Below are 22,027 nucleotides of genomic sequence, written 5' to 3' on the forward strand. Positions count from 1 at the left end.
GCAGCAGCAGCGTATAGAGCCCCTTCCTGCTCCCCCCCCCTCCCCCCCGAGCCGGATCCGGCCTGCAAGGCTCAGGGTTCTCCCCAGTAGCAGGGAAGGGAGTCCGACCAGTAATGGTCCGTGGACCACACTTTGTGCTATGCCCATGGCAAGGAGCTGATGATGGGAATTAAACGCAGGTGGGCAAAGGCAGAGCCAGTGGCAAGGGGTGTTGGTCCTGTGACATTCTGTGGTTTGGCTGAGGCTGGCCCTCTAAGCCAATCAGAAGGCCCCCTCGTTTGGAAAAGGACTGCTCAATGCAAGGATGTGTTGCGATTTGCCTTGCCCCCCTTGCGAGGAGATGGGGGGAGCTGTGTGCTGAGGGTTTACCAGGTGACGGATACAGAAGCAGCAGCCGGCTCTCCAGGAGAGGCGCCCACTGGTGTTCACATCGCTAGTAAACACCCGCCCACCCCAGTGACACCAGGTCCCTGGGGTGCCCTTGTGGTCACATGGCTGCAGCTGGGATGAGCCGTCTTGGGGAAGCTGGACAAACCCCATGTGTGAGCGAGCCCCGAAGGGGAAGTGGTCGGGGTGGGCATGGGGCTGCCAGCAGTGGGGTCTGACTGGACCCCAGGGGGTCCCTCATAGGTCCAGAATGAGCCTCGTGCTCTTACCAGGAGCTCGACACCCGACAAGACCTGTTGTTGTTATCACGTCATTCTTTGCAGGTCCCTGAGTGCTCCCCCCGGCTCAGCGGGGGGCCGTGGCAGCCCCAGACAGACCAATCTCCGTCTCTTCACCCCCCTCCTCCCGTCAGTGCTACAAAACACAGGGCTTCCTCACAGGGCAAATAACTAGAAATTCACAGCTTTTTGTTTTGTTTTTTTCCTAATGGGCAGGAGCTTCCTGGTGCCTCCATTGCTGCAGCATTTATTTAGTCCTAAAAATATCCCCAGCTTTTGTTAGCTGGGTTCATGCTGGGGGCTAATCGGAGGCTTGCTGGAGAACGGGCGGGTTCCTGTGACCTTTAGAAGGGCTGCTCAGAAAGCTGCCAGCTTGACTCCATGGAGACAGGGGGATGCCCGTGTGCTGTCTGAGCGCCTGGGGGGCCAGGCAGGGTCAGGGCTCTGTGCCGGGTCCGGTGAAGGGAAAATGGGGTGTGGAGATGGGATGATAAGAGACCGGCCCTGCATATCCGAAGCCAGCGCTGTAGTCGTGCCGCACACCTCCCGTGTCCGGCCTCCCCGCTACTGCACGTCTGCACAGAGAACATGGCAGGTGCCCTTGTCCTGGTCAGAGTGCCAGTAAACTCTGGAAACCCGGCAGAGACCGGGGCCTGGAGGAGCTAAATAAGAACAGCGATGGGGATACACACCTGAGGAGTGTGAACACCGCTGGGGGAAAGGCTGTTGTGGGAGAGCTGTGTGGGTCACGGATTGTCCTTGTGTGTTTGCTGCACACGCTGTGACCTCACCTGGATCTGCTCTCTGGCATTGCGGCAGCAGCAGAAGGGTGAGCAGGGAGTTTCGACTTGTCGCTAGGGATGTTAAATATCGGTTAATTGAATAGTCAAGTAACCTCATTAATTCTTATCGGTTACTCGACTATTCTATAGTCCCCGGGGGCGGCAGCCAGTGCGCTCTGGCCTCAGTCCCGAGGAGCCCTCTGCTGCTCCGTGCTGCTGCCTCTGAATCCGAGGCAGCAGTACAGGGTGCCAGGCAGAGAGCTGGCCCGTGAGGGGGAGCCAGTTTTAAAACCAGCTCCCCTCACGGACCATCTGCCTGTTGCCCCGGGCTGCTGCCTCTGATACAGAAGCAGCAGCCCCTGTCCAGAGGAGGTGGGGGCTGAGCTCCCAGACCTGACGAGAGCTGGAACTGAGCCAGGCTGCCTGCCTGCCTGGCTCCTAATATGCTTTAAACGCAGAGCCCCAGTGGGATAGGTCCTGGACCCAGCGTGAGCCAGGACTGAGCCAGGCTGCTAAAAAATGTACTGGGTAGGGAAATGCATGTAGTCGATAGCGTTAACGTATAAGCTTTTGCTTATCGGTTAATCAACTACACTATTACATCCCTACTGGACACCGAGTCTTCCTGCATGGGAGCTGGGCCAGGCCCGGCAGTCACGTCTCCAGGGAAGTCAGGGAGCTCTGTCACTTGGGATACAGGACACAAAGCAGCCAGAGGAGTGGAGAACTAGCAGGAGGGATGGATGGGCCGTAACGGGGGTCTTCTGCCTTTTGAATTTGCTAACCTCAGGAAAACCTCAGCAGCTGGGGGGCCAAACTGAACTTGTGGAGCACGCTTATTAAAAGGCTAAATGTACTTCAGCTATGGGGGTGCTGCTGGCTGCTGCCCATTTGCCCTGGTCCCTGCCACAGCGCGTCTGGTCACCAGGGCAAACATTTCCAGGGGTTATAGGCCAACAGGCTGCTCCAGCTCCTGAGACCACGTGGATCCTGTCAGCATTGTTCAAACACACATGTGGCAATTGGCTTAAGGCCAATTTTGTGAAACGTGTGTGAGCTCAGCATAGACCCACGGACACCTCTTGAAAGCCAGTTCGCTCCCTTTAGCTTGTGCCGGGAAACATGGATGCGAGTTCAAGAAAGGGTCCTAGTTGCTGGGTAGCCGCCTCCTTCCACACATACGCACCCGCCGCCCTTTGTGGTGGGATCTCGCGTTACCGTGTGTGTTGTAAGTCCCAGACCGCAGGGCGATTTTGCACTGAGCCTCTCTTGCTTTTGCAGTTTAGGGATCCTGTGCTCTGAATCCAAGGAACATCCAAGTAAAGGGGCTTGATTGCCTAGTGGGTGGAGTTAGTTTTACTGGAGTGATTAGCCTGGAGGGATGGTGGGAGTATGCCAGGAAGGCCCCAGCTCTGGAACATTTGGCCTTGAGCTAACAGACCATCTTTCTTCCCCTTTCCAGGCTCTGGGAGGAGAGAAGTGGCAGTCCACACCATGTTTGGCTGGCAACCCGCTGCCCCCTCGCCCTGCGGACCCTGAAACGCCGGCCCCCTCCTAGGACTGCGGAGCCCTGAGCTGCCCCCTTTTTTGGCGCATGCCCGGACAGGAGTGCTGGATTATGTTCGTCGCCTTCTCCCTCTGCTCCATCATTTGGCTGAATCGTGGCTTTAAGTTACGGAAAAGGGGCTGCCCTTCGGCGCGCGGGAGCGTGAGCGTGCACGGGGCCGTCCTTAGCCGTTGAACGCACACAGCATGGTGCAGGGGGAGAGCAGCGCCTGAGCCCAGCTGTCCCCTCCCCCTCACTGGTCCCGAGCAGCTGGCCCCGGCTCCAGCGGCCCCGTGCGGCAGAGAAGATGGGCAGCACCGAGGGCTTCCAGTACCGCGCGCTCTACCCGTACCGCAAAGAGCGTGAGGAGGACATTGACCTGCTGCCCGGGGATATCCTGGTGGTGAGCAAAGGGACACTGCAGACCCTGGGCTTCAAGGAGGGAGACGAGCAGACGCCCCACCAGATCGGGTGGATCCTGGGCACCAATGAACGGACCAGGCAGAAAGGGGATTTCCCCGGCACCTACGTGGAATACGTTGGGCCCGTGAAAATCAACCTCCCTTCCCACAGACCCAGGGTGCAGAGACCCTTGCCGGCTACTCCGGGGGTCAGTACGTCCCGCATGCGGGAGACGCCGGAGCAAGGTAAGCCCTTCCCCAGGGCGGGGGAGGGCTATAAGGAAGTACGGCTTCTCTCCCTCCGCCTGGCCCTGGGAAGCAGCGGGGTGGAGAATGGAACACCCTGGTGGGGCTCCCTAGTGGTTAGAGCACCTGGCGGGAGGTCAGGACTCCTGGATTCCAGGCCCAGCTTGACCATTAGGCCCTCAGCCTCTCATGTGCTCAACCCCCTTCCCCGCCCCCTCTTAGCGGCCTGAGGCTGTGCTTTCCAGGGCTGCTGGAAGTTAATCCGCTCTGCAAGGGAGGTGCTAAGGTGCTGATAGCACAGAGCATTACTGATAAAATCCCCAGCTCTGGGGAGGTGCAGGCTGGGGTCCCCCACCTGGCACTGCGGCTCAGCTCCATGCACAGGCTGGGTATGCATCACATAAGCCTTTTCCCTCCCCCCAGGGCCTCTAATCTCAGGGCAGCCAGGGGGATGCAGGTCCTGGGATGGATTTCCACCCCGGGGAAGTGCACTCCGTATCTGTACTGCCAGGCCCGCATCTCCTGCCTGCTACGGTGCGGCTCTGTGCACCAGCCTGGGCTTCGTGCAGGTGCTAAATACCAGGCTGCCCAGCCGGTCATCAGCCTTTGCCTCCGGGGAGTTCGGCCGTTCTAGCACATAGCTGGGATTGAACTTGGGCAGCCGCAGCGTGTTACTCCCAGTTACTCAGCGCGATGCAGCCGCCAGCCCCTAGAGCCACTGAGCGACTTGCCAGGTTTCCCATTCAGTGCTGTGTCACATGGCACACTTGGGGCATGAACAGTGTACCCATACTCTGGCGTGCAAGGCTATATATGCTGACCATGCTGTTCTGTAGCTACCCAAGGGCAGGGGAGGGCGTTTTACTGGTACATAAGAACGGCCAAAGGTCTAGCTAGCCCAGTATCCTGCCGACGGTGGCTGATACTAGATGCCCCAGAAGGAGTGAACAGAACAGGTAATCATCAAGTGGTCCATCTCCTCGCCTCTTCCCAGCTTCTGACAAACAGAGGCTAGGGACACCATTCCTGCCCATGCTGGCTAATAGCCATTGAGGGACATGTCCTAGCTCTTTTTTTGAACCCTGTTATAATCTTGGACTTCACCACATCCTCTGGCGAGGAGTTCCACAGGTTGACTGCGCGCTGTGTGAGGAAATACTTCCTTTGGTTTGTGTTAAACTTGCCGATCTCTGTTCAGCACCGGCGAAGCCCCAGCTGAGCACGGCGTCTGGTGCCGGGCACCACACGTTAGGAAAGATGTGCACAGATTGGAGCGAGCCCAGAGGAGAGTGACAAGCATGGGAAAAAGGGTTAGGAAACCTGCGAGAGGGGGTTAAAAAACATGGACTGTGGCCAGTCTAGAGAATGGAAATCTCTGGGCGGCCCTGATAGCCTTGTGAAGGGCTGCTCGAAAAGGACGGCGGTTGATCCGTTCTCCACATCCATGGGCTTAATATTCAGCAAGGGAGGTTTAGGTTAAACGTTAGGAAAACTTTCGTACGGGGGCGTTTCACTCTGGTGCAGGCTCCCAAGGGGGCATGGTGGGATCCCCCTCACCCGAGGTTGAAGAACAGGCTGCACAAACGCCAGTCATGGCCTCTCCTCCCATGGTTGTTGTGAGGATGCCGAGGGCCTACCAGCCCAGCTAACGCACTGGGCAGGATCTGAGCAAGACGGTTTCTTCACATCGGCGCGACTTGCTGAGGGTTGGGTCCCTCCTCCATGAGTGCTGCTCCGGGTGGTCATGGGACGTGGGTGCTTTCTCCCAAGGGTGTCAGACCCATGCTGCCTCCCTTTGGAGAAGCTGGCCGTGGCATGGGACAAGTTCCCGACATTTATGCGATAAAAGGAACAGTTGCCTGGAACACCCAAGTCCGTGGTCGTGTGCACATCTTAACCCTTCTCACATGCCAAAAAAATACTGGATGCTCCCAAGGGAGGGCACACCGCAGGTAGTTCTCATGTGATCCCTCTCCTGTCACCCATTTTCAGACAGAGGCTAGGGACGCTTTTCCTACCCATCCTGACTAATAGACATTGATGGACCTAACCTCCATGAATCTGTCTAGCTCAGTTTTGAACCCTGTTAAAGTCCTAGCCTTCACCACATCCTCTGGCAAGGAGTTCCACAAGTTGACTGTGCCCTGAGTGAAGAAAAACTTCCTTTTGTTTGTTTTAAACCTGCTGCTTATTAATTTCATTTGGTGACCCCTAGTTCTTATATTGTGGGAATAAGTAAACTTTTAACTTTTCCTTGTTCACTTCTTCCACACCACTCATGATTTTATAGACCTCTAGCATCTCCCCCCTTAGTCTCCTCTTTTCTAAGCCGAAAAGTCCAAGTCTTTTTTTATCTCTCTTCATATGGGACCCGTTCTAAACCCCTAATCATTTTGATTGCCCTTTTCCAAACCTTTTGCAATGCCAAGATATCTTTTTTGAGATGAGGCGACCACATCTGTACCAAGTATTCAAGATGTGGGCGTACCATGGTTATAGATAGGGGCAATAAGTGATTTTCTGTCTTATTCTCTATCCCTTTTATAATGATTCCTAACAGTCAATATGCTTTTTTGACTGCTGCTGCACACTGAGTGGATGTTTTCAGAGAACTATCCACTATGATTCCAAGATCTCTGTCTTGCGTAGTTGTAGCAAAATTAGTCTGCAGCATATTGTATGTATAGTTGGGATTATTTTTTCTAATGTGCATTACTTTACATTTATCAACATTACATTTGCCATTTTGTTGCCCAAGCACTTAGTTTGGTGAGATCTTTTTGAAGCTCTTCACCATCTGCTTTGGTCTTAACTATCTTGAGCAGCTTGGTATCACCTGCAAAATTTGCCACCTCCCTGTTTACCCCTTTCTCTAGATCCTTTATAAATATGTTGAATAGGATTGGTCCCAGGATAGACCCTTTGGGGACCCCACTAATTACCTCTCTCTACGCTGAAAACTGACCTTTGTTTCTTGTCTTCTAACCATTTAACAGTCCATGAAAGGCCCTTCCCTCTTATCCCATGACAACTTACTTTACTTAAGAGCCTTTGGTGAGGGATCTTGTCAAAGGCTTTCTGGAAATCTAAGTATACTACATCCACTGGCTCCCCCTTGTCCACATGTTTGTTGACCCCTCAAAGAACTCTAGTAGATTAGTAAGGCATGATTTCCCTTTACAGAAACCACGTTGACTTTCCCCAACAAAATATATTCATCTATGTGACAGTTTTATTCTTTACTATAGTTTCAACTAATTTGCCTGGTACCGAGGTTAGACTTACCAGTCTGTAATTGCCCGGTTCACCTCTAGAGTCTTTTTAAAATATTGGCCTCACGTTCGCTATCTTCCAGTCATTAGGTATGGAAGCTGATTTAAAGGACAGGTTACAAAGCACAGTTAATAGTTCCACAGTATCCCATTTGAGTTCTTTCAGAACTCTTGGGTGAATTCCATCTGGTCCCAGTGACTTGTTACTGTTAAGTTTATCAATTTGTTCCAAAACCTCCTCTAATGACACCTCAATCTGGGACAGTTCCTCAGATTTGTTACCTAAAAAGAATGGCTCAGGTTTGGGAATCTCCCCAATATCCTCAGCCATGAAGACTGAATAAATAGTTCATTTAGCTTCTCCGATATGGCTTTATCATCTCTGAGTGCTCCTTTAGCATCTTGTTCGTTCCCTGATTCTGTAGCCTGCTTCCTACTGCTTACGTACTTAAAAATATTTTGGTATTACTTTTGAGTTTTTGGCTAGCTGTTCTTCAAACTCCTTTTTGGCTTTTCTTATTATGTTTTTATACTTAATTTGACCAAGCTGATGCTCCTTTCTATTAGCCTCACTAGGATTTGACTTCCACTTTTTAAAAGATGTCTTTTTGTCTATCACTGCTTCTTTTACTTTGTTGGTAAGCCACAGTGGTCCTTTTTTGGCTCTCTTACTGTGTGTTTGTTTTGTTTTGTTTTTTAAGTTTGGGGTATGCATTTAAGTTGGCCCTGTATTACAGGTGTCTTTGAAAAGTTTCCATGCAGCTTGTAGAGATTTTACTTTTGTCACTGTACCTTTTAATTTCGGTTTAACTAACTTCCTCCGTTTTGTGTAGTTCCCCTTTCTGAAATTAAATACCACAGTGTTGGGCTGCTGAGGTGTTTTTCCCACCACAGGGATGTTAAATTTTATTACATTTTGGTCACTCTTTCCAAGCAGTCCAGTTATATTTACCACTTGGACCAGATCCTGCACTCCACTTAGGACTAAATCAAAAATAGCCTCTCCTCTTGTGGGTTCCAGAACCAGTCGCCTACTCGTTGACATCCCTATTCCCATGTGTGGCGAGTTGCTGGTTCTCCCTGCATCGCGCAGGAGCTGAGGGCACAGCTTGCCTAGACAGCACTCTAATGGCATAGCTTGGCATTCCTGCCCAGAACACAGAAGCTTGCCTAGGACTGCCAGGGACCCTGGCCAGGAGGGTGGGTTACACCATGCAGAATCCAGCTTTCTCTTGAGTCTAACTCTCCCAGTTTCCTGGATTCAGGACTGAGGAGCCAGAGCCCTCTAAAAATTTTTTTAATCCACTGGTGGAATAAATGTTGTGGTGTGCACCGAGGCATGTGTGGATGTGCACCACCAGCACATACACAAGCTGTGGGCTCTCTGCTCCTCTCCTGGGTGGCCGCCTGAGCACTCAGCTTACAGGGAACACTGGGCGCGGGACCGGCATGTCCAACGCGCGTGCTCAGCACGGGTGTGGAGGCAGACTCCTGTGAGGGACAGGCAGACGCGAAGCGGCGTGAGGGCCGGATGCAGCCTGAGCCTGTAGCAGAGAGAGGAAGCCGGGCGAGAAAACGCCTGCGCAGACTAGCTCGCCCCGTTAGGTTTCAAGCCTTGGTGTGTGGAGCAGTCCCCTGGGCTCTGCAGTTGGGGGTCCTGGCCTGATGCGTCCAGCGCTGGGGGGAGCTGGGCCCACATCTCTGCAGGGAGGGCTGAGGAGCTGCTCCGTTACCGTGGCGCTGGAGGAGGCAAAGGGCCAGTTTCCATGTTTAACAAGCAGCCAAGGGCAGGAATGTGCTGACATGATTTCTCTCTCTGGCTCTCCGGATTAACCCTGGCTCTCCACAGCCAGTTCCCCCCTCCCCGCAGCTCCCCACCCGCCCTGCCGAGCCCCTAGCAGCCAGGGCCAGGCCTAGATCTGGGGCCCACAAGGCTTGGATGCTGCATTAACCCTTCCTGTGCCTGGCTGGGGCAGGAGTTTACGGGTCTCCCCCCGCTTGGCTGGGACTGGGTTAATTCTTCGCCCTGGGGTGTCTCTGAGGAGTGCAGTAGGGCAGGGGAAAGGGTTCCCTCCCCCCCCCGCCGCCTTCCTGCCACTGAATCGTTTTGCCAGTTTAAAACGTCCCACCCGTGCGCCCAGGGTCGTGGCACACGCCGGGCAGCAGCTCCGTGGGCCACGGTGGGGGCTGGTTTCTCTCAGCGCTGTGTCCGGTCCAGTCCCGTGGCGGGGCACGGACGGGCCTTGCCGCGGCTTCCGACACGCCTGAGCTTCGGGCACGGGTATCCCTGCTGGCCAAAGATTTTTGTAGCCTTGCCCTCAGCCCGGAAAAGGCTGGGGGATTTCTGGCTCCGTGGGGCCCCTTTCTCCTCTCCTCCCCCTTTTCCTAAGACACTCCACGGGGGCAGGTGAAGTTAGCCTGTCCAGAGTGGAAAGTGAAAGACCACCACCCCCTTTCAGGGGCCCTCCCTGCCATCCTTCCCCCAGCCACCTTCGGGTCTATCTGCCAGCGGGGCCCCTCTCAGGTCCCTGGCTCACAGCTAGCATGAGGCCAGCCGGAGCTTCGTTGTGCCGGGCCTTGGACGGGCAGGATGGGACCGTCCCTGTCTCAAGAGTTTACCCCAGGGCACCCAGCTGCCGGCTGGGTGCTGGAGCTTGGGGCTCGCCCGTCCCGAGTGGTTTGGGGGCAGCCTGGCTGTGGGCCCACCCGGCCCGTGCGGTGGGTAGGGAGCAAGCCATGCAGTCTGAATTAGCCCTTTGCGGCCTTGGCAGAGCCTTCCGCCCCATCGGGTGCTACCCAGGCGCTAACCACACCGCTCTCCCTGGCTGTCTCCATCAGGGGGGCTCCTCCCGGATCTGGCAGAGCAGTTCACCCCTCCTGAAATGGCACCCCCGCTCCTGCTGAGGCTGGTGGATGCCATTGAGAAGAAAGGTAAGAGGACAGGGGATTGGCGTCCTGAGGAGAGGGAGCAAGGGGGCGGCCGGTGCCGTGAACACCTCTGCCAGGCTCTCTCTGGGCACGGCTGAGCCACTAGCAGGCTCGGCTGCACTGTGCTGGGGATTCCTGGCAGGTTGCCGGGAGCCGTGAGGCCGGACGCTCCGGCAGCCTGGCAGGGCCTGGGGTAGTCTGTGCCCTGTCGGCCCAGCTGTACTCGCCGTGGGCCGTGCGCCCAGCTGTACGCAGCAAGTCCCGGCAGCGACCCGGATCGGCAGCAGCTGGGCTGTCTGGCCCAGGGAGGCGTCGGAATCGTATGCTAGTTCCGGACTGGGCGTGTGACTGGCTGTGGGGAGGCTGTGTTGCCTAGTGGTCAGGGACGCGCTGGATTGTGCTGTCCCCTCGGGGAAACCAGCAAGCTCTGTCTCTAGAGTCAGTTAAAACGGCCTGGTCTGAAACGGGTTAGCCCTGGTCCAGCTGATGTGCCCCGGAAGGCCTGAACTCCTGGGACATGGCTAGTGAGCCTGGGATGGGGTTGGCGCTCCCGGGGCGGGAGCGGAGTTGGGTTAATAACTTCAGAGGCTGGGGCTGCCTCTCTCCACAAAGCTAACCAAGCCGCCCTGCACTTCCCACAGGCCTAGACAGCGAGATGCTGTACAGGACGTCTGGTTCGGAGCTGAGGCAAGCGCTGAAGACTGGTAAGAACCAGTTCTCTTCGGAGGGGAGGCGAGACGGGTCAGATGGAGGAGATGAGTGGATGTGACAGCGCCAGCAGGAACGAAATCCAGGCCCGGCTCCTCTTCTCTCCTCAGCCAGCTGCCGTCTCCTGGCTGTGCTGGAGTAGTTGCACGGAAGGGAAGCCAGCCCGTGTGGCGTTGGAGGCGGTGGCATTTCCCTGCAGCTTGGCAGGAGGAGGAGTCGCTGTGCTAGGGACTTGAGTTCTGCTCTTCGGCTGCTGGGCGTGGAGCAGATGTCACCAGCTAGCTCCTCTGGGATCTTCTGCTCCCCGCTGAGGGTCGCCGGCCCTGTCCCCTCCCCAGCCACCTCCATGTGGATTGCTGTGCTCCCACGCTGCCCGGGCCAAGGGCTAAATGCGGCTTCCTCCATGCCGGGCTGTCCCAAACCACTCGTAAGCCCGGGGTCAGCTCAGCCATCTCACCGGCGTTCCAGGCTCATGGTGCAGGAAGGGAGCAAACCGGCACATGCAGCTGATCTCGTTGGGCCCTCGGAGGCCGGGTTCCAGGGAGCTTGGTTCCCTGCCCACTTCCAGACTGGGCACCCAGCTGGGATTCGCTGCTGCTGTGTTACCCCAGGGCTGCCTGATCCTCCTCCTTGTGTAGAGGCCTGAAAATGCAAAGGTCCTAAACTAACAGGGGCAGGGAGTCTCCAGCCTGCCGCACCTGCTCCCCAGCACCGGGGCAGCAGGCGCTTGAGCCAGGGGGCTTGTACCGGGCTGTGTGGCATTGGCAGGGCTCTTGTCACGGCGGGGGTGCAGTCTGTCACCAAGTGAGGCCTGTTTGCCGGCAATGGGAACAGAGAACGCGTCCGTCCTTGGCAGCTCTGCCCTCCGACAGACACACCCACCCCAACGTGCCACCTCCTTGCTGTGCCCCAGCGGCAGCTGCTGCAATGGATTCTGGGGCCTCTCGTGCCTCCAAGTCCCGCGCTGGGGAAACTTGGGGTGCTCCCATCAAATCTGAGCTGGCCAGTGAGCGCTTGCTGGAAGGGTCTGTTTGCTCTGTGCAGATTGGGTGCTGGGCGACGTGGAGCCGTTCGACGTACATTCCCTGGGCGAGGCGCTGAGGGGCTTCCTGCAGGATCTGCCTGCTCCCGTGGTCCCGGCGTCTGTGCATGGCGAGATCTTGCGTATCCTGCAGGGTAAGGGCTGCATATCAGGGAGGGAGAGGAGGAAGCTACTGGGCAGGACTTGAGTGGGGGACAAGCTGGAAGGGTTTGCAACTGCTCTGGAGGATGGGTCATAATTCAAAGTGATCTGGACAAACTGGATAAACGGTCTGAGGTCAGCAGGATGAAGTTTAATAAGGACAAATGCAAAGTGCTCCACTTAGGGAGGAACAATCCGTTTCACACATACAGAATGGGAAGTGACTGTCTAGGAAGGAGTCCTGCAGAAAGGGACCTAGGGGTCATAGTGGACGACACGTTAAACCTGAGTGACACTGTTGCACAAAAAGCAAACGTGATTCTGGGCGGCATGAACAGGAGTGTTGTGAGCAAGACACGAGAAGTCATTCTTCCGCTCTACTCAGCAATGATTAGGCCTCAATTGGAGTACAGGCAGTCCCCGAGTTACGCGGATCCGACTTATGTCAGATCCGCAGTTACGAACGGGGCCCTCCCTCTCCCTGGTCTCCAGCAGACCAGGGAGAGGAAGCAAAGCGGCGGAACACGCCTGGGCTGTCCGCTGCCCGCGTGTTCCGCCGCTTTGCTCCCCGTCCCCCTGGTCTGCAGACCAGGGGGACGGGGAGCAAAGCAGAGCAAAGCCACGGAGCCCGAGGGCAGCGGGACAGCCACGGTGTGTCTGGGCTGTCCCGCTGCCCCCGTGCTCCGCGGCTTTGCTCCGGACACCTGTGGTACAGCAGCTGGGGCGCTGCCGGTTGGTCCTGTAGCGCCGCTCTGGGCGCCACTGGACCAACCCAGCAGCACTCCAGCTACTCTGCCCCAGGTGTCCCCAAGTCAGCAGCTGCTGAAAATGACCAGTGGCTGACTACAGGAAGCCCGTGCCCCGGGCTTCCTGGAATCAGCCGCTGATCAGTTTCAGCAGCAGCTGACTTGGGGATGCCTGGGGTTCTTAAGTTGAATCTGTATGTAAGTCAGAACTGGCGTCCAGATTCAGCCGCTGTTGAAACTGATCAATTTCAGCAGCGGCTGAATCTGGACGCCAGTTCCAACTTACATACAGATTCAACTTAAGAACAAACCTACAGTCCCTATCTTGTACGTAACCCGGGGACTGCCTGTATTGTGTCCAGTTCTGGGCACCACATTTCAAGGAAGATTTGGAGAAAGTCCAGCGAAGAGCAACAAGAATGATGAAAGGTCTAGAGAACATGAGCTGTGAAGGAAGACTGAAAGAACTGGGCTTGTTTAGTTTGGAAAAGAGAAGGCTGAGAGAGGACATGAGAGCAGTTTTCAAGTACCTAAAAGAGTGTTACAAGGAGGAGGGAGAAAACTTGTTCTCCTCGGCCTCTGAGGATAGAACAAGAAGCAATGGGCTTAAACTGCAGCGAGGGAAGTTTAGGTTGGACATTAGGAAAAACTTCCTGTCAGGGTGGTCAAACACTGGAATGAATTGCCTAGGGAGGTTGTGGAATCTCCATCACTGGAGATATTTAAGAGCAGGTTAGACAGACACCTGTCAGGGGTGATCTAGACGGTGCTTGGTCCTGCCATGAGGGCAGGGGACTGGACTCGACCTCTTGAGGTCCCTTCCAGTTCTAGTGTTCGATGGTTGTCGTCCCCTTGGGTGGGCCCTAGGGGGTTCTTGTTAATGCTGGTGCACTGGAGGCAGGTGAATCCAGTGCAGCCCGCCTGCACCAGGTGCTGTGGAGAGGAAGGCAGGCCCGGCCCCTGCCCTTCCAGCCTGTGTCTTGCTTCTCCAGAGATCCCGCAGCCTGAGAACTGCCGGAAGCAGCTGCTGCTGGTGCTGGAGTCTCCTGCGGTGCCTCCCCAGAACCTGCTCACCCTGCAGTTCCTGCTCCGCCACCTGGGGAAGGTGTCTCAGCAGGCAGAGAGCAACGGCCTCCACCCTCAGGCCCTGGGCGAGATCTTCGGTCCTCTGCTGCTCCGGCTGCCTGGCGCCAGGTATGTGGGCTGGGGGGTTGAGAGCAAGATGCAGCCGGCGGTGCCCTTCCCCAGGGGAGCCCTGTACCCGACCCCCTGCCTGGCAAGGGACCCCGGACCTTGTCACATCACACCCAGACCATGCTGCCTTCTGCAAAGAGAGACCCTGATTTACCTGCCGCTCCTCTCCAGTGGGGCTGTGAGCAAGGGGGTGCAAACCCCAAACTGTGCCAGCCACTAGCTCCCTGCCCACCGCCTCTGGCAGCTCCACCTCGCAGCAGAGCGCTCGCGTGCCCCCAGAGTGGAGAGCTGGGGCCGCAGGCCGGGCGGAGACAGGGCTAGAAAGTGGGGCAGACCCCGCGTCTGTCTGCCTGTCCGTCCGTCTGTCCAGGAGCTTGCACCTTTGCCAGCTGTAAGTCAGGCGTTGGGAGTTGGGGGCAGTAGAATGAAGCCCCTCGCCCCCCGGGGTTACAGGCTGACTGGATACCATGCCGCAGAGCACTGCTCACCCCCACACCCCAGCTCAGCACCTGCCGCGGTGCCTCCTCCCTGCCCCTGTTGGCATCTCTCCCGGCTGCTGATTTCCGGTCCCTGTCTCCCTGCAGTGCAGAGCTGGGCCCCAACTTCTCAGGGCTCTTCCTAGAGACACTTCTGCAGGCGAAGGACTCGGAGCCGGAACGAGCGCCGCCAGGTACCGAGCCCCACCAGCTGCCGCCCCCTGGGGTTCGTCCAGGTGGTGTGGGAAGGGCGGGGCTGTTGCACCCCCTGCCAGGGCTGGGTGTTCGGCTCGTTCCCTTCAGCCCCTGCCACGGATCGGGCACCACATGGGGCACCCACGAAACCAGCCCCTTCCGGGAGCCACATTGGAGAGGCCCGAGTTGGGATGGGCACGGAGCCGATCTCCCAAGCGCTGGGCTGTGTCCGGAGGGTGCTGCTTCGAGGCTCTCTGGCCGGAGCCTTTGGCACCCCCCCCCAGCGCCAATGCAGCTCTGCACCCCTGGGGAGCCGCGCCGGGGCAGGGTGGGTGGCACAGGGCCAGGGCGGGGAGTGAGCAGACGCAGGCCGGGGCGGGGCCCCTGCACGGCCCTGCTCCAGCGTTCGCCTGGCTGCCTTGCAGCTCTGCCTCCGAAGCCGTTGAAGCCAAAGCCCGGTGCAGCCAGCCTGGCCAACGGGAGCAGCGCCCCCCTGCAGGAAGCAGAATGGTACTGGGGCGACATTTCCAGGTACCAGGCTCTTCGCGTGGCATCCCCTGGGCCCTTATACCCCCTGGGTAGCCGTGGCAACCCGGGGGGGCCCTTACAACCTGCCCGCTGGGGGCCCCCCCTTTGGGGATGGGCTGGGTTGAGGCTGGCTAATCCCTACCCTGCAGGCCCCCATGGGTGGCGGTGGGTACTGGGGGGGGGGCGCCCTGGCAGCTGTGACCACTCGCACCCTGTCCCCTCCCCAGGGAGGAGGTGAACGAGAAGCTGCGCGACACCCCGGATGGCACCTTCCTGGTCCGCGACGCCTCCAGTAAGATCCAGGGGGAGTACACGCTCACGCTGAGGTAAGCGCCCCCCAGCCGCTTCCGCCTGGGCTGGGGCAGCACGGCCGCTAGCCGTAGGCCCAGGGAGAGCCGGCTGGCTGGCCAGGCCCTGCCCGCTGCGGGCACCTGGCCTGAGGAGCTTCCCGGGCCCGCTGTCTCTCTGGTGTTTCTCTGCCCCCAGCCTAGCCCTGGCTCTGAGCCCCACGTGTCCCTGGCCTCGTGGTGCTCGGAGCCCCTGAGCAGAGGCAGGACTGCAGGCAGCGCCCCCCCCCCCCCCCGCCAGCTCCCCCAGGGATAAGGGGGGGTGTCCTTGCTCTGTGCACAGCCCACGTCGCTCCGCGGTGCCGGACTGAGGGGATACCCGTCTGCCAGGCTAGTGCTGGGTGCTCTGAGCCCCACACCGTGTGTGGAGGCAGCCGTGGCTGGAGCCCGGGGGCAGGTGGCTGCCCAGTGCCCCCCCCCACCTCCAAGGGGCGTCCCGAGCGCTCTCCGCCTGGCGCCAAGCACGCTCCCTGCTCCCGCCCCGCAGGAAAGGCGGCAACAACAAGCTGATCAAGATCTTCCACCGGGAGGGGAAGTACGGCTTCTCGGAGCCCCTGACCTTCGGCTCCGTGGTGGAGCTCATTCACCATTACCGGCACGAGTCGCTGGCCCAGTACAACGCCAAGCTGGACAGCAAGCTGCTCTACCCCGTCTCCAAGTACCAGCAGGTCAGGCCGGGGCGCCGGGGGGGTCTCCCTGCAGGCTGCCAAGCGCTGACAGGAAGGAGCTGCCCCGGGCCCGCTGCCCATGCCGAGCGCCATCCATGTGAGCACGCAGCCCTGTGGCAAGGCCCAGGGCCGCGCTGGATCACACGTCCCAGGCTGAGTCGGCAGCAGATCCTCCCGCCTCCCTGGAGAGCGTAAGGCATGGCCGCCCGGGGGCGCCCCTTGGCCAGGGAGCCCGCGAGGGGAGCTCGGCTCCAGCCTGAGCCTTGTGTCGCCGCCAGGGTGGGTGAGCTGGGGCTGCCCGAACCATCCCCCGAGTGAGAGCAGGGCCTGCCAGGCCCATGTCCCCGCAGGGATGCCAGTCGGTGGAGGGCTGGGCCAGGCTGGTGAGGGGCATGAGCAGGGAGACCTCACACTCAGGGGCTGCCCACGGGTGCCTCTCACTGACCGGCACAGGGCCCCACAGTGTCCTGCTGTGTCTCCTTCCTGGGCTCTCCCTAATCCTGGCTCTGCCCCAGGCCCCTCCCCACCCCATCTCCTTCCCCCGCCTGCCCTTTTGCTCCTGGGCAGGCAGAGGAGGAAGGACTGGGGGGGCCCCACGCCCTGCAGTAAGACCACAGCTGTCAGCCCCCCCCCGCGTGTCCGGGTCTGACTCGCCCGGGGCCCCTCTGTGCCGCAGGACCAGGTGGTGAAGGAGGACAGCGTGGAGGCGGTGGGGGAGCAGCTGAAGGTCTATCACCAGCAGTACCAGGACAAGAGCCGGGAGTACGACCTGCTGTACGAGGAGTATACGCGCACCCTGCAGGTACCCCCGGGCCTCCCTTCCCCACCCCCTCGCGGGTACTGCTGGGTCTCCCTCCCCACCCCTTCGCGGGCACCCCCCACCTCCTTGCAGGTACCGTGGGGCCCCCATCCCCTCGTAAGTATCCCCCGGCCCCCTTGCAGTTACTGCAAGGTGTCTCTTCCTACCCCCTTATACTGCGGGGCTCCCCCTCACAGGTATCCCCCCGCACCTCTGGGGCCATCCATGCCCCCTCCCCGCTGTGGTTCTCCCTGGCACTCCAGCCAGCCCAGGGATGTAATACCCTGGATGGCTCCCGGCTGCCAGCGAGGCCTGAGTTCTGGCTGGCTCGGCCTGCTCGGTAGACGACAGGGCCCAGGGAAAGCCACGCTGGGGGGTGGATCCCCCGCTTGCTGGGAAAGGTGTGTGGGGGGTGCCTTGCCAAGAGGCTAGGGGCTGAGGTGCAGCAGGAGGGCCAGGCTTGGGATCAGACCATGGCTGGGGAGACAGGTGTGTTGGGGATAATGGGGCATTGCTGGGGGGGCTAGGCTGGGCTCTCACTCGGGGGTGTCCCCTCCCCACAGGAGCTGCAGATGAAAAGGACGGCGATTGAGGCCTTCAACGAAACCATCAAGATCTTCGAGGAGCAGTGCCAGACGCAGGAGAGGTGCAGCAAGGAGTACATCGAGCGCTTCCGGCGGGAGGGCAACGAGAAGGAGGTGCAGCGGTGAGGGCCCGGCCTGGCGCGGCCAGGGACACGGGCCTCAGGCCACGCTCCACCCCCTCTGTGGGTGCTCAGGTGCCTGGGGGCAGACAGGGCCTGCCCTAGAGCTGGTCTAGCTCCTTTCCAAACTGCTTCCATGATTTTCCTTAGTCACTCGGCATCCCTGCCATGCTCCCACTGCCCCCCGGTCCTTCCTCGTCTGCCGTCCAGCTGCCCCCCGGTCCTTCCCCCTCCGCCGTCCAGCTGCTCCCCCTTTTTCCCCCCTTCCCTGTCCGCTGACCAGCTCCGGCTCCCCTTTGGCTCCAGCATTTGGGCCCCGGCTCCTCTCCCCAGCACATCTGACCCAGGTAACGCCTGTGCCCTCCCCCCTCCCAGGATCCTGATGAACTCGGAGAAGCTCAAGTCCCGCATCACGGAGATTCACGACAGCAAGACGAAGCTGGAGCAGGACCTGAAGAAACAGGCCGCGGAGAACCGGGAGATCGACAAGCGCATGAACAGCCTCAAGCCGGACCTGATGCAGCTGCGCAAGCTCCGGGACCAGTACCTGGTGTACGTGCTGCTGCCTGCCTGACGCCAGCTCTGGGCTGGGAGTGGTGGAAGAAACAGCCCCCGGGGCTGCCAGGTGTCTGGGGCCCTCGGCCGTACTATCAAACCGGGGCCGATGGTTTAGAGCTGTCATTTGACAACCGTCCGCTGCCCACACTGGCTGGTTCTTTCCCAGGCTGGCTGCGCTACCAGAGCTCTGGCGGCTTTTCCCCTTTGCACTTACATAGCCCCACTTCAGGGGAAGCAGAGACGCAGGGTTTGGAGGAGGCGGAGGGGGGCTTAAGACCCAGGGGTGCCCCAATTTTGAGGTGCCCTACGCAGCTGTGGATTCTGCGTGCACTCTGCCAACCGCAGCCTGTCCTTGCTGCTCACTGACCAGCTGGCTCCTCGCTGGGTGTCCAGCCGAGATTGGGCCTGACCTGCCAAGCTTTTCTCCCTGGCTCCAGTGCACCCTCCCTGTGCCCTATGGGTCCCCCCTCCTACCGCCCCGCTGGGCTCCCGATCCTGCTGGCTGGCTCATTCTGTGGGGGGGTGCTGCCCCCTGGCGGAGCGATTTGTCAGCGAGGCCGGGATGAAAAGCTGCGCCAGTCGGTTTCTCAGCTCCTGCCTTGCTCCCCGCAGGTGGCTGACGCAGAAAGGGGCCCGGCAGAAGAAAATCAACGAATGGCTGGGCATTAAGAACGAGACGGAGGAGTAAGTGTCCCTGCCCGCTGCCTCCCAGTGCGGGCGGGGGGCTGCAGGGAGAGCCCTGCCCGCATGAGAGGAGGGAGGGTCCCGTCCCACCACCTGCTGGGCCCTGAGTCTCCCCCTCTGTGGCCCTGCCCCCAGTGCCATGGTACAGAGGGGGAGCTGAGACGGCGGGGGACGGGGGGGAGCTCACGCAGCGAGAGGGTGGCTCGGAGCAGGAGCGGCCTGGCCTCAGCCCTGCGCTCGCACCCTGCAGAGCTTCTCGCGGGGCGCTGCGACGAGACGGCGAGCGCGGCTGCCTGTGTTTCGGGGGCTTGTGCCTCCGTAATGCTGGCTCGTGAGCTGCGGGCTCCAGCTGATCCCGGGCTCTGAGGTTAGTGAGAGAGCCCTGGGCGGGGGGGCTGAGCTATGGGGAGGCTGAAAGGCCCAGCGGGGTATTTTTGGGAGGTGCCGGCGCTGGGGGCTCCTGCCTAGCGGGGGGACAGTCCTCGCCTGCCCTCTGCTCAGCCCCGGTCTTGCCGTGCAGCCAGTACTCCATGATGGACGACGACGAGGAGCTGCCGCACCACGAGGAGCGCACCTGGTACGTGGGGAAGATCAACCGCCTGCAGGCGGAGGAGATGCTGAGCGGCAAACACGACGGCACCTTCCTGATCCGCGAGAGCAGCCAGAAGGGCTGCTACGCCTGCTCCGTGGTGTGAGTGTCCCTCCCCCGCGGGGCCGCCCGGCTCTCCCAGCTGGGGAACGTGGGGAGGCCTGGAGCAGACCTGGCTGAAAAGCTCAAGCCCTGCAGCAAAGTTTGCAGATCAGAAGCGGTGGGACTGGGGGAGGGAGGGGGCTCACTTATCCCCCGAGGGCTGCCCTGGGGGGGGGGGGCCCTCACTTATCCCCCGAGGGCTGCCCTGGGAACTGGGGGGGGGCCCTCACTTATCCCCCGAGGGCTGCCCTGGGAACTGGGGGGGGGGCCCTCACTTATCCCCCGAGGGCTGCCCTGGGAACTGGGGGGGGGGCCCTCACTTATCCCCCGAGGGCTGCCCTGGGAACTGGGGAGGGGGCTCACTTATCCCCCGAGGGCTGCCCTGGGAACTGGGGGGGGGCCCTCACTTATCCCCCGAGGGCTGCCCTGGGAAACTGGGGGGGGGGCCCTCACTTATCCCCTGAGGGCTGCCCTGGGAAACTGGGGGGGGGCCCTCACTTATCCCCTGAGGGCTGCCCTGGGAAACTGGGGGGGGGCCCTCACTTATCCCCTGAGGGCTGCCCTGGGAAACTGGGGGGGGGCCCTCACTTATCCCCTGAGGGCTGCCCTGGGAAACTGGGGGGGGGCCCTCACTTATCCCCCGAGGGCTGCCCTGGGAACTGGGGGGGGGCCCTCACTTATCCCCCGAGGGCTGCCCTGGGAACTGGGGGGGGGGGCCTCACTTATCCCCTGAGGGCTGCCCTGGGACTGGGGGGGGGCCCTCACTTATCCCCTGAGGGCTGCCCTGGGAACTGGGGGGGGGCCCTCACTTATCCCCTGAGGGCTGCCCTGGGAACTGGGGGGGGGGCCCTCACTTATCCCCCGAGGGCTGCCCTGGGAACTGGGGGGGGGCCCTCACTTATCCCCCGAGGGCTGCCCTGGGAACTGGGGGGGGGGCCCTCACTTATCCCCTGAGGGCTGCCCTGGGAACTGGGGGGGGGCCCTCACTTATCCCCTGAGGGCTGCCCTGGGAACTGGGGGGGGGGCCCTCACTTATCCCCCGAGGGCTGCCCTGGGAACTGGGGGGGGGGGCCCTCACTTATCCCCTGAGGGCTGCCCTGGGAACTGGGGGGGGGGCCCTCACTTATCCCCCGAGGGCTGCCCTGGGAACTGGGGGGGGGGCCCTCACTTATCCCCCGAGGGCTGCCCTGGGAACTGGGGGGAGGGGGGGCTCACTTATCCCCCGAGGGCTGCCCTGGGAACTGGGGGGGGGCCCCTCATCCCCCGAGGGCTGCCCTGGGAACTGGGGGGGGGCCCTCACTTATCCCCCGAGGGCTGCCCTGGGAACTGGGGGGAGGGGGGGCTCACTTATCCCCCGAGGGCTGCCCTGGGAACTGGGGGGGGGCCCCTCATCCCCCGAGGGCTGCCCTGGGAACTGGGGGGGGGCCCTCACTTATCCCCCGAGGGCTGCCCTGGGAAACTGGGGGGGGGGGCCTCACTTATCCCCCGAGGGCTGCCCTGGGAACTGGGGGGGGGAGGAGACTCACTTATCCCCCGAGGGCTGCCCTGGGAACTGGGGGGGGGGCCCTCACTTATCCCCCGAGGGCTGCCCTGGGAACTGGGGGGGGGCCCTCACTTATCCCCCGAGGGCTACCCTGGGAACTGGGGGGGGGCCCTCACTTATCCCCCGAGGGCTGCCCTGGGAACTGGGGGGGGGGGGGCTCACTTATCCCCCGAGGGCTGCCCTGGGAACTGGGGGGGGGGCCCTCACTTATCCCCCGAGGGCTGCCCTGGGAACTGGGGGGGGGCCCTCACTTATCCCCCGAGGGCTGCCCTGGGAACTGGGGGGGGGCCCTCACTTATCCCCCGAGGGCTGCCCTGGGAACTGGGGGGGAGGCCCTCACTTATCCCCCGAGGGCTGCCCTGGGAACTGGGGGGGGGGCCCTCACTTATCCCCCGAGGGCTGCCCTGGGAACTGGGGGGGGGCCCTCACTTATCCCCCGAGGGCTGCCCTGGGAACTGGGGGGGGGGGGCCTCACTTATCCCCCGAGGGCTGCCCTGGGAACTGGGGGGGGGGGCCCTCACTTATCCCCCGAGGGCTGCCCTGGGAACTGGGGGGGGGGCCCTCACTTATCCCCCGAGGGCTGCCCTGGGAACTGGGGGGGGGGGCCCTCACTTATCCCCCGAGGGCTGCCCTGGGAACTGGGGGGGGGCCCTCACTTATCCCCCGAGGGCTGCCCTGGGAACTGGGGGGGGGCCCTCACTTATCCCCTGAGGGCTGCCCTGGGAACTGGGGGGGGGGCCCTCACTTATCCCCCGAGGGCTGCCCTGGGAACTGGGGGGGGGGCCCCTCACTTATCCCCCGAGGGCTGCCCTGGGAACTGGGGGGGGGGCCCTCACTTATCCCCCGAGGGCTGCCCTGGGAACTGGGGGGGGGCCCTCACTTATCCCCCGAGGGCTGCCCTGGGAACTGGGGGGGGGGCCCTCACTTATCCCCCGAGGGCTGCCCTGGGAACTGGGGGGGGGGCCCTCACTTATCCCCCGAGGGCTGCCCTGGGAACTGGGGGGGGGGCCCTCACTTATCCCCCGAGGGCTGCCCTGGGAACTGGGGGGGGGGCCCTCACTTATCCCCCGAGGGCTGCCCTGGGAACTGGGGGGGGGCCCTCACTTATCCCCCGAGGGCTGCCCTGGGAAACTGGGGGGGGGGCCCTCACTTATCCCCCGAGGG

At 61.0% G+C, this 22,027-nt stretch overlaps 1 protein-coding gene across 3 annotated transcripts in view; it reads left to right on the forward strand.

The window, feature by feature from the left end:
- Positions 1–22,027, forward strand: part of PIK3R2 (phosphoinositide-3-kinase regulatory subunit 2) — a 35,806-nt gene that overhangs the window by 8,700 nt on the left and 5,079 nt on the right. For 2 of the 3 annotated variants that reach the window (XM_075902924.2, XM_075902925.2), the window contains exons 2-15: positions 2,910–3,640; positions 9,751–9,843; positions 10,482–10,544; positions 11,593–11,724; positions 13,470–13,671; positions 14,256–14,341; positions 14,768–14,873; positions 15,098–15,196; positions 15,705–15,885; positions 16,562–16,687; positions 17,248–17,390; positions 17,763–17,939; positions 18,558–18,629; positions 19,150–19,320. In XM_075902924.2, coding sequence (XP_075759039.2) covers positions 3,301–3,640; positions 9,751–9,843; positions 10,482–10,544; positions 11,593–11,724; positions 13,470–13,671; positions 14,256–14,341; positions 14,768–14,873; positions 15,098–15,196; positions 15,705–15,885; positions 16,562–16,687; positions 17,248–17,390; positions 17,763–17,939; positions 18,558–18,629; positions 19,150–19,320 — 1,991 coding nt within the window. In that variant the 5' untranslated portion in view covers positions 2,910–3,300. The remainder of the gene's footprint in view (positions 1–2,909; positions 3,641–9,750; positions 9,844–10,481; positions 10,545–11,592; positions 11,725–13,469; positions 13,672–14,255; positions 14,342–14,767; positions 14,874–15,097; positions 15,197–15,704; positions 15,886–16,561; positions 16,688–17,247; positions 17,391–17,762; positions 17,940–18,557; positions 18,630–19,149; positions 19,321–22,027) is intronic. The other variant, XM_075902926.2, reaches the window with a different exon arrangement.

This window comes from Pelodiscus sinensis, chromosome 32, assembly GCF_052426305.1.
Source record: "Pelodiscus sinensis isolate ZL-2025 chromosome 32, ASM5242630v1, whole genome shotgun sequence".
NCBI lineage: Eukaryota > Metazoa > Chordata > Testudines > Trionychidae > Pelodiscus > Pelodiscus sinensis.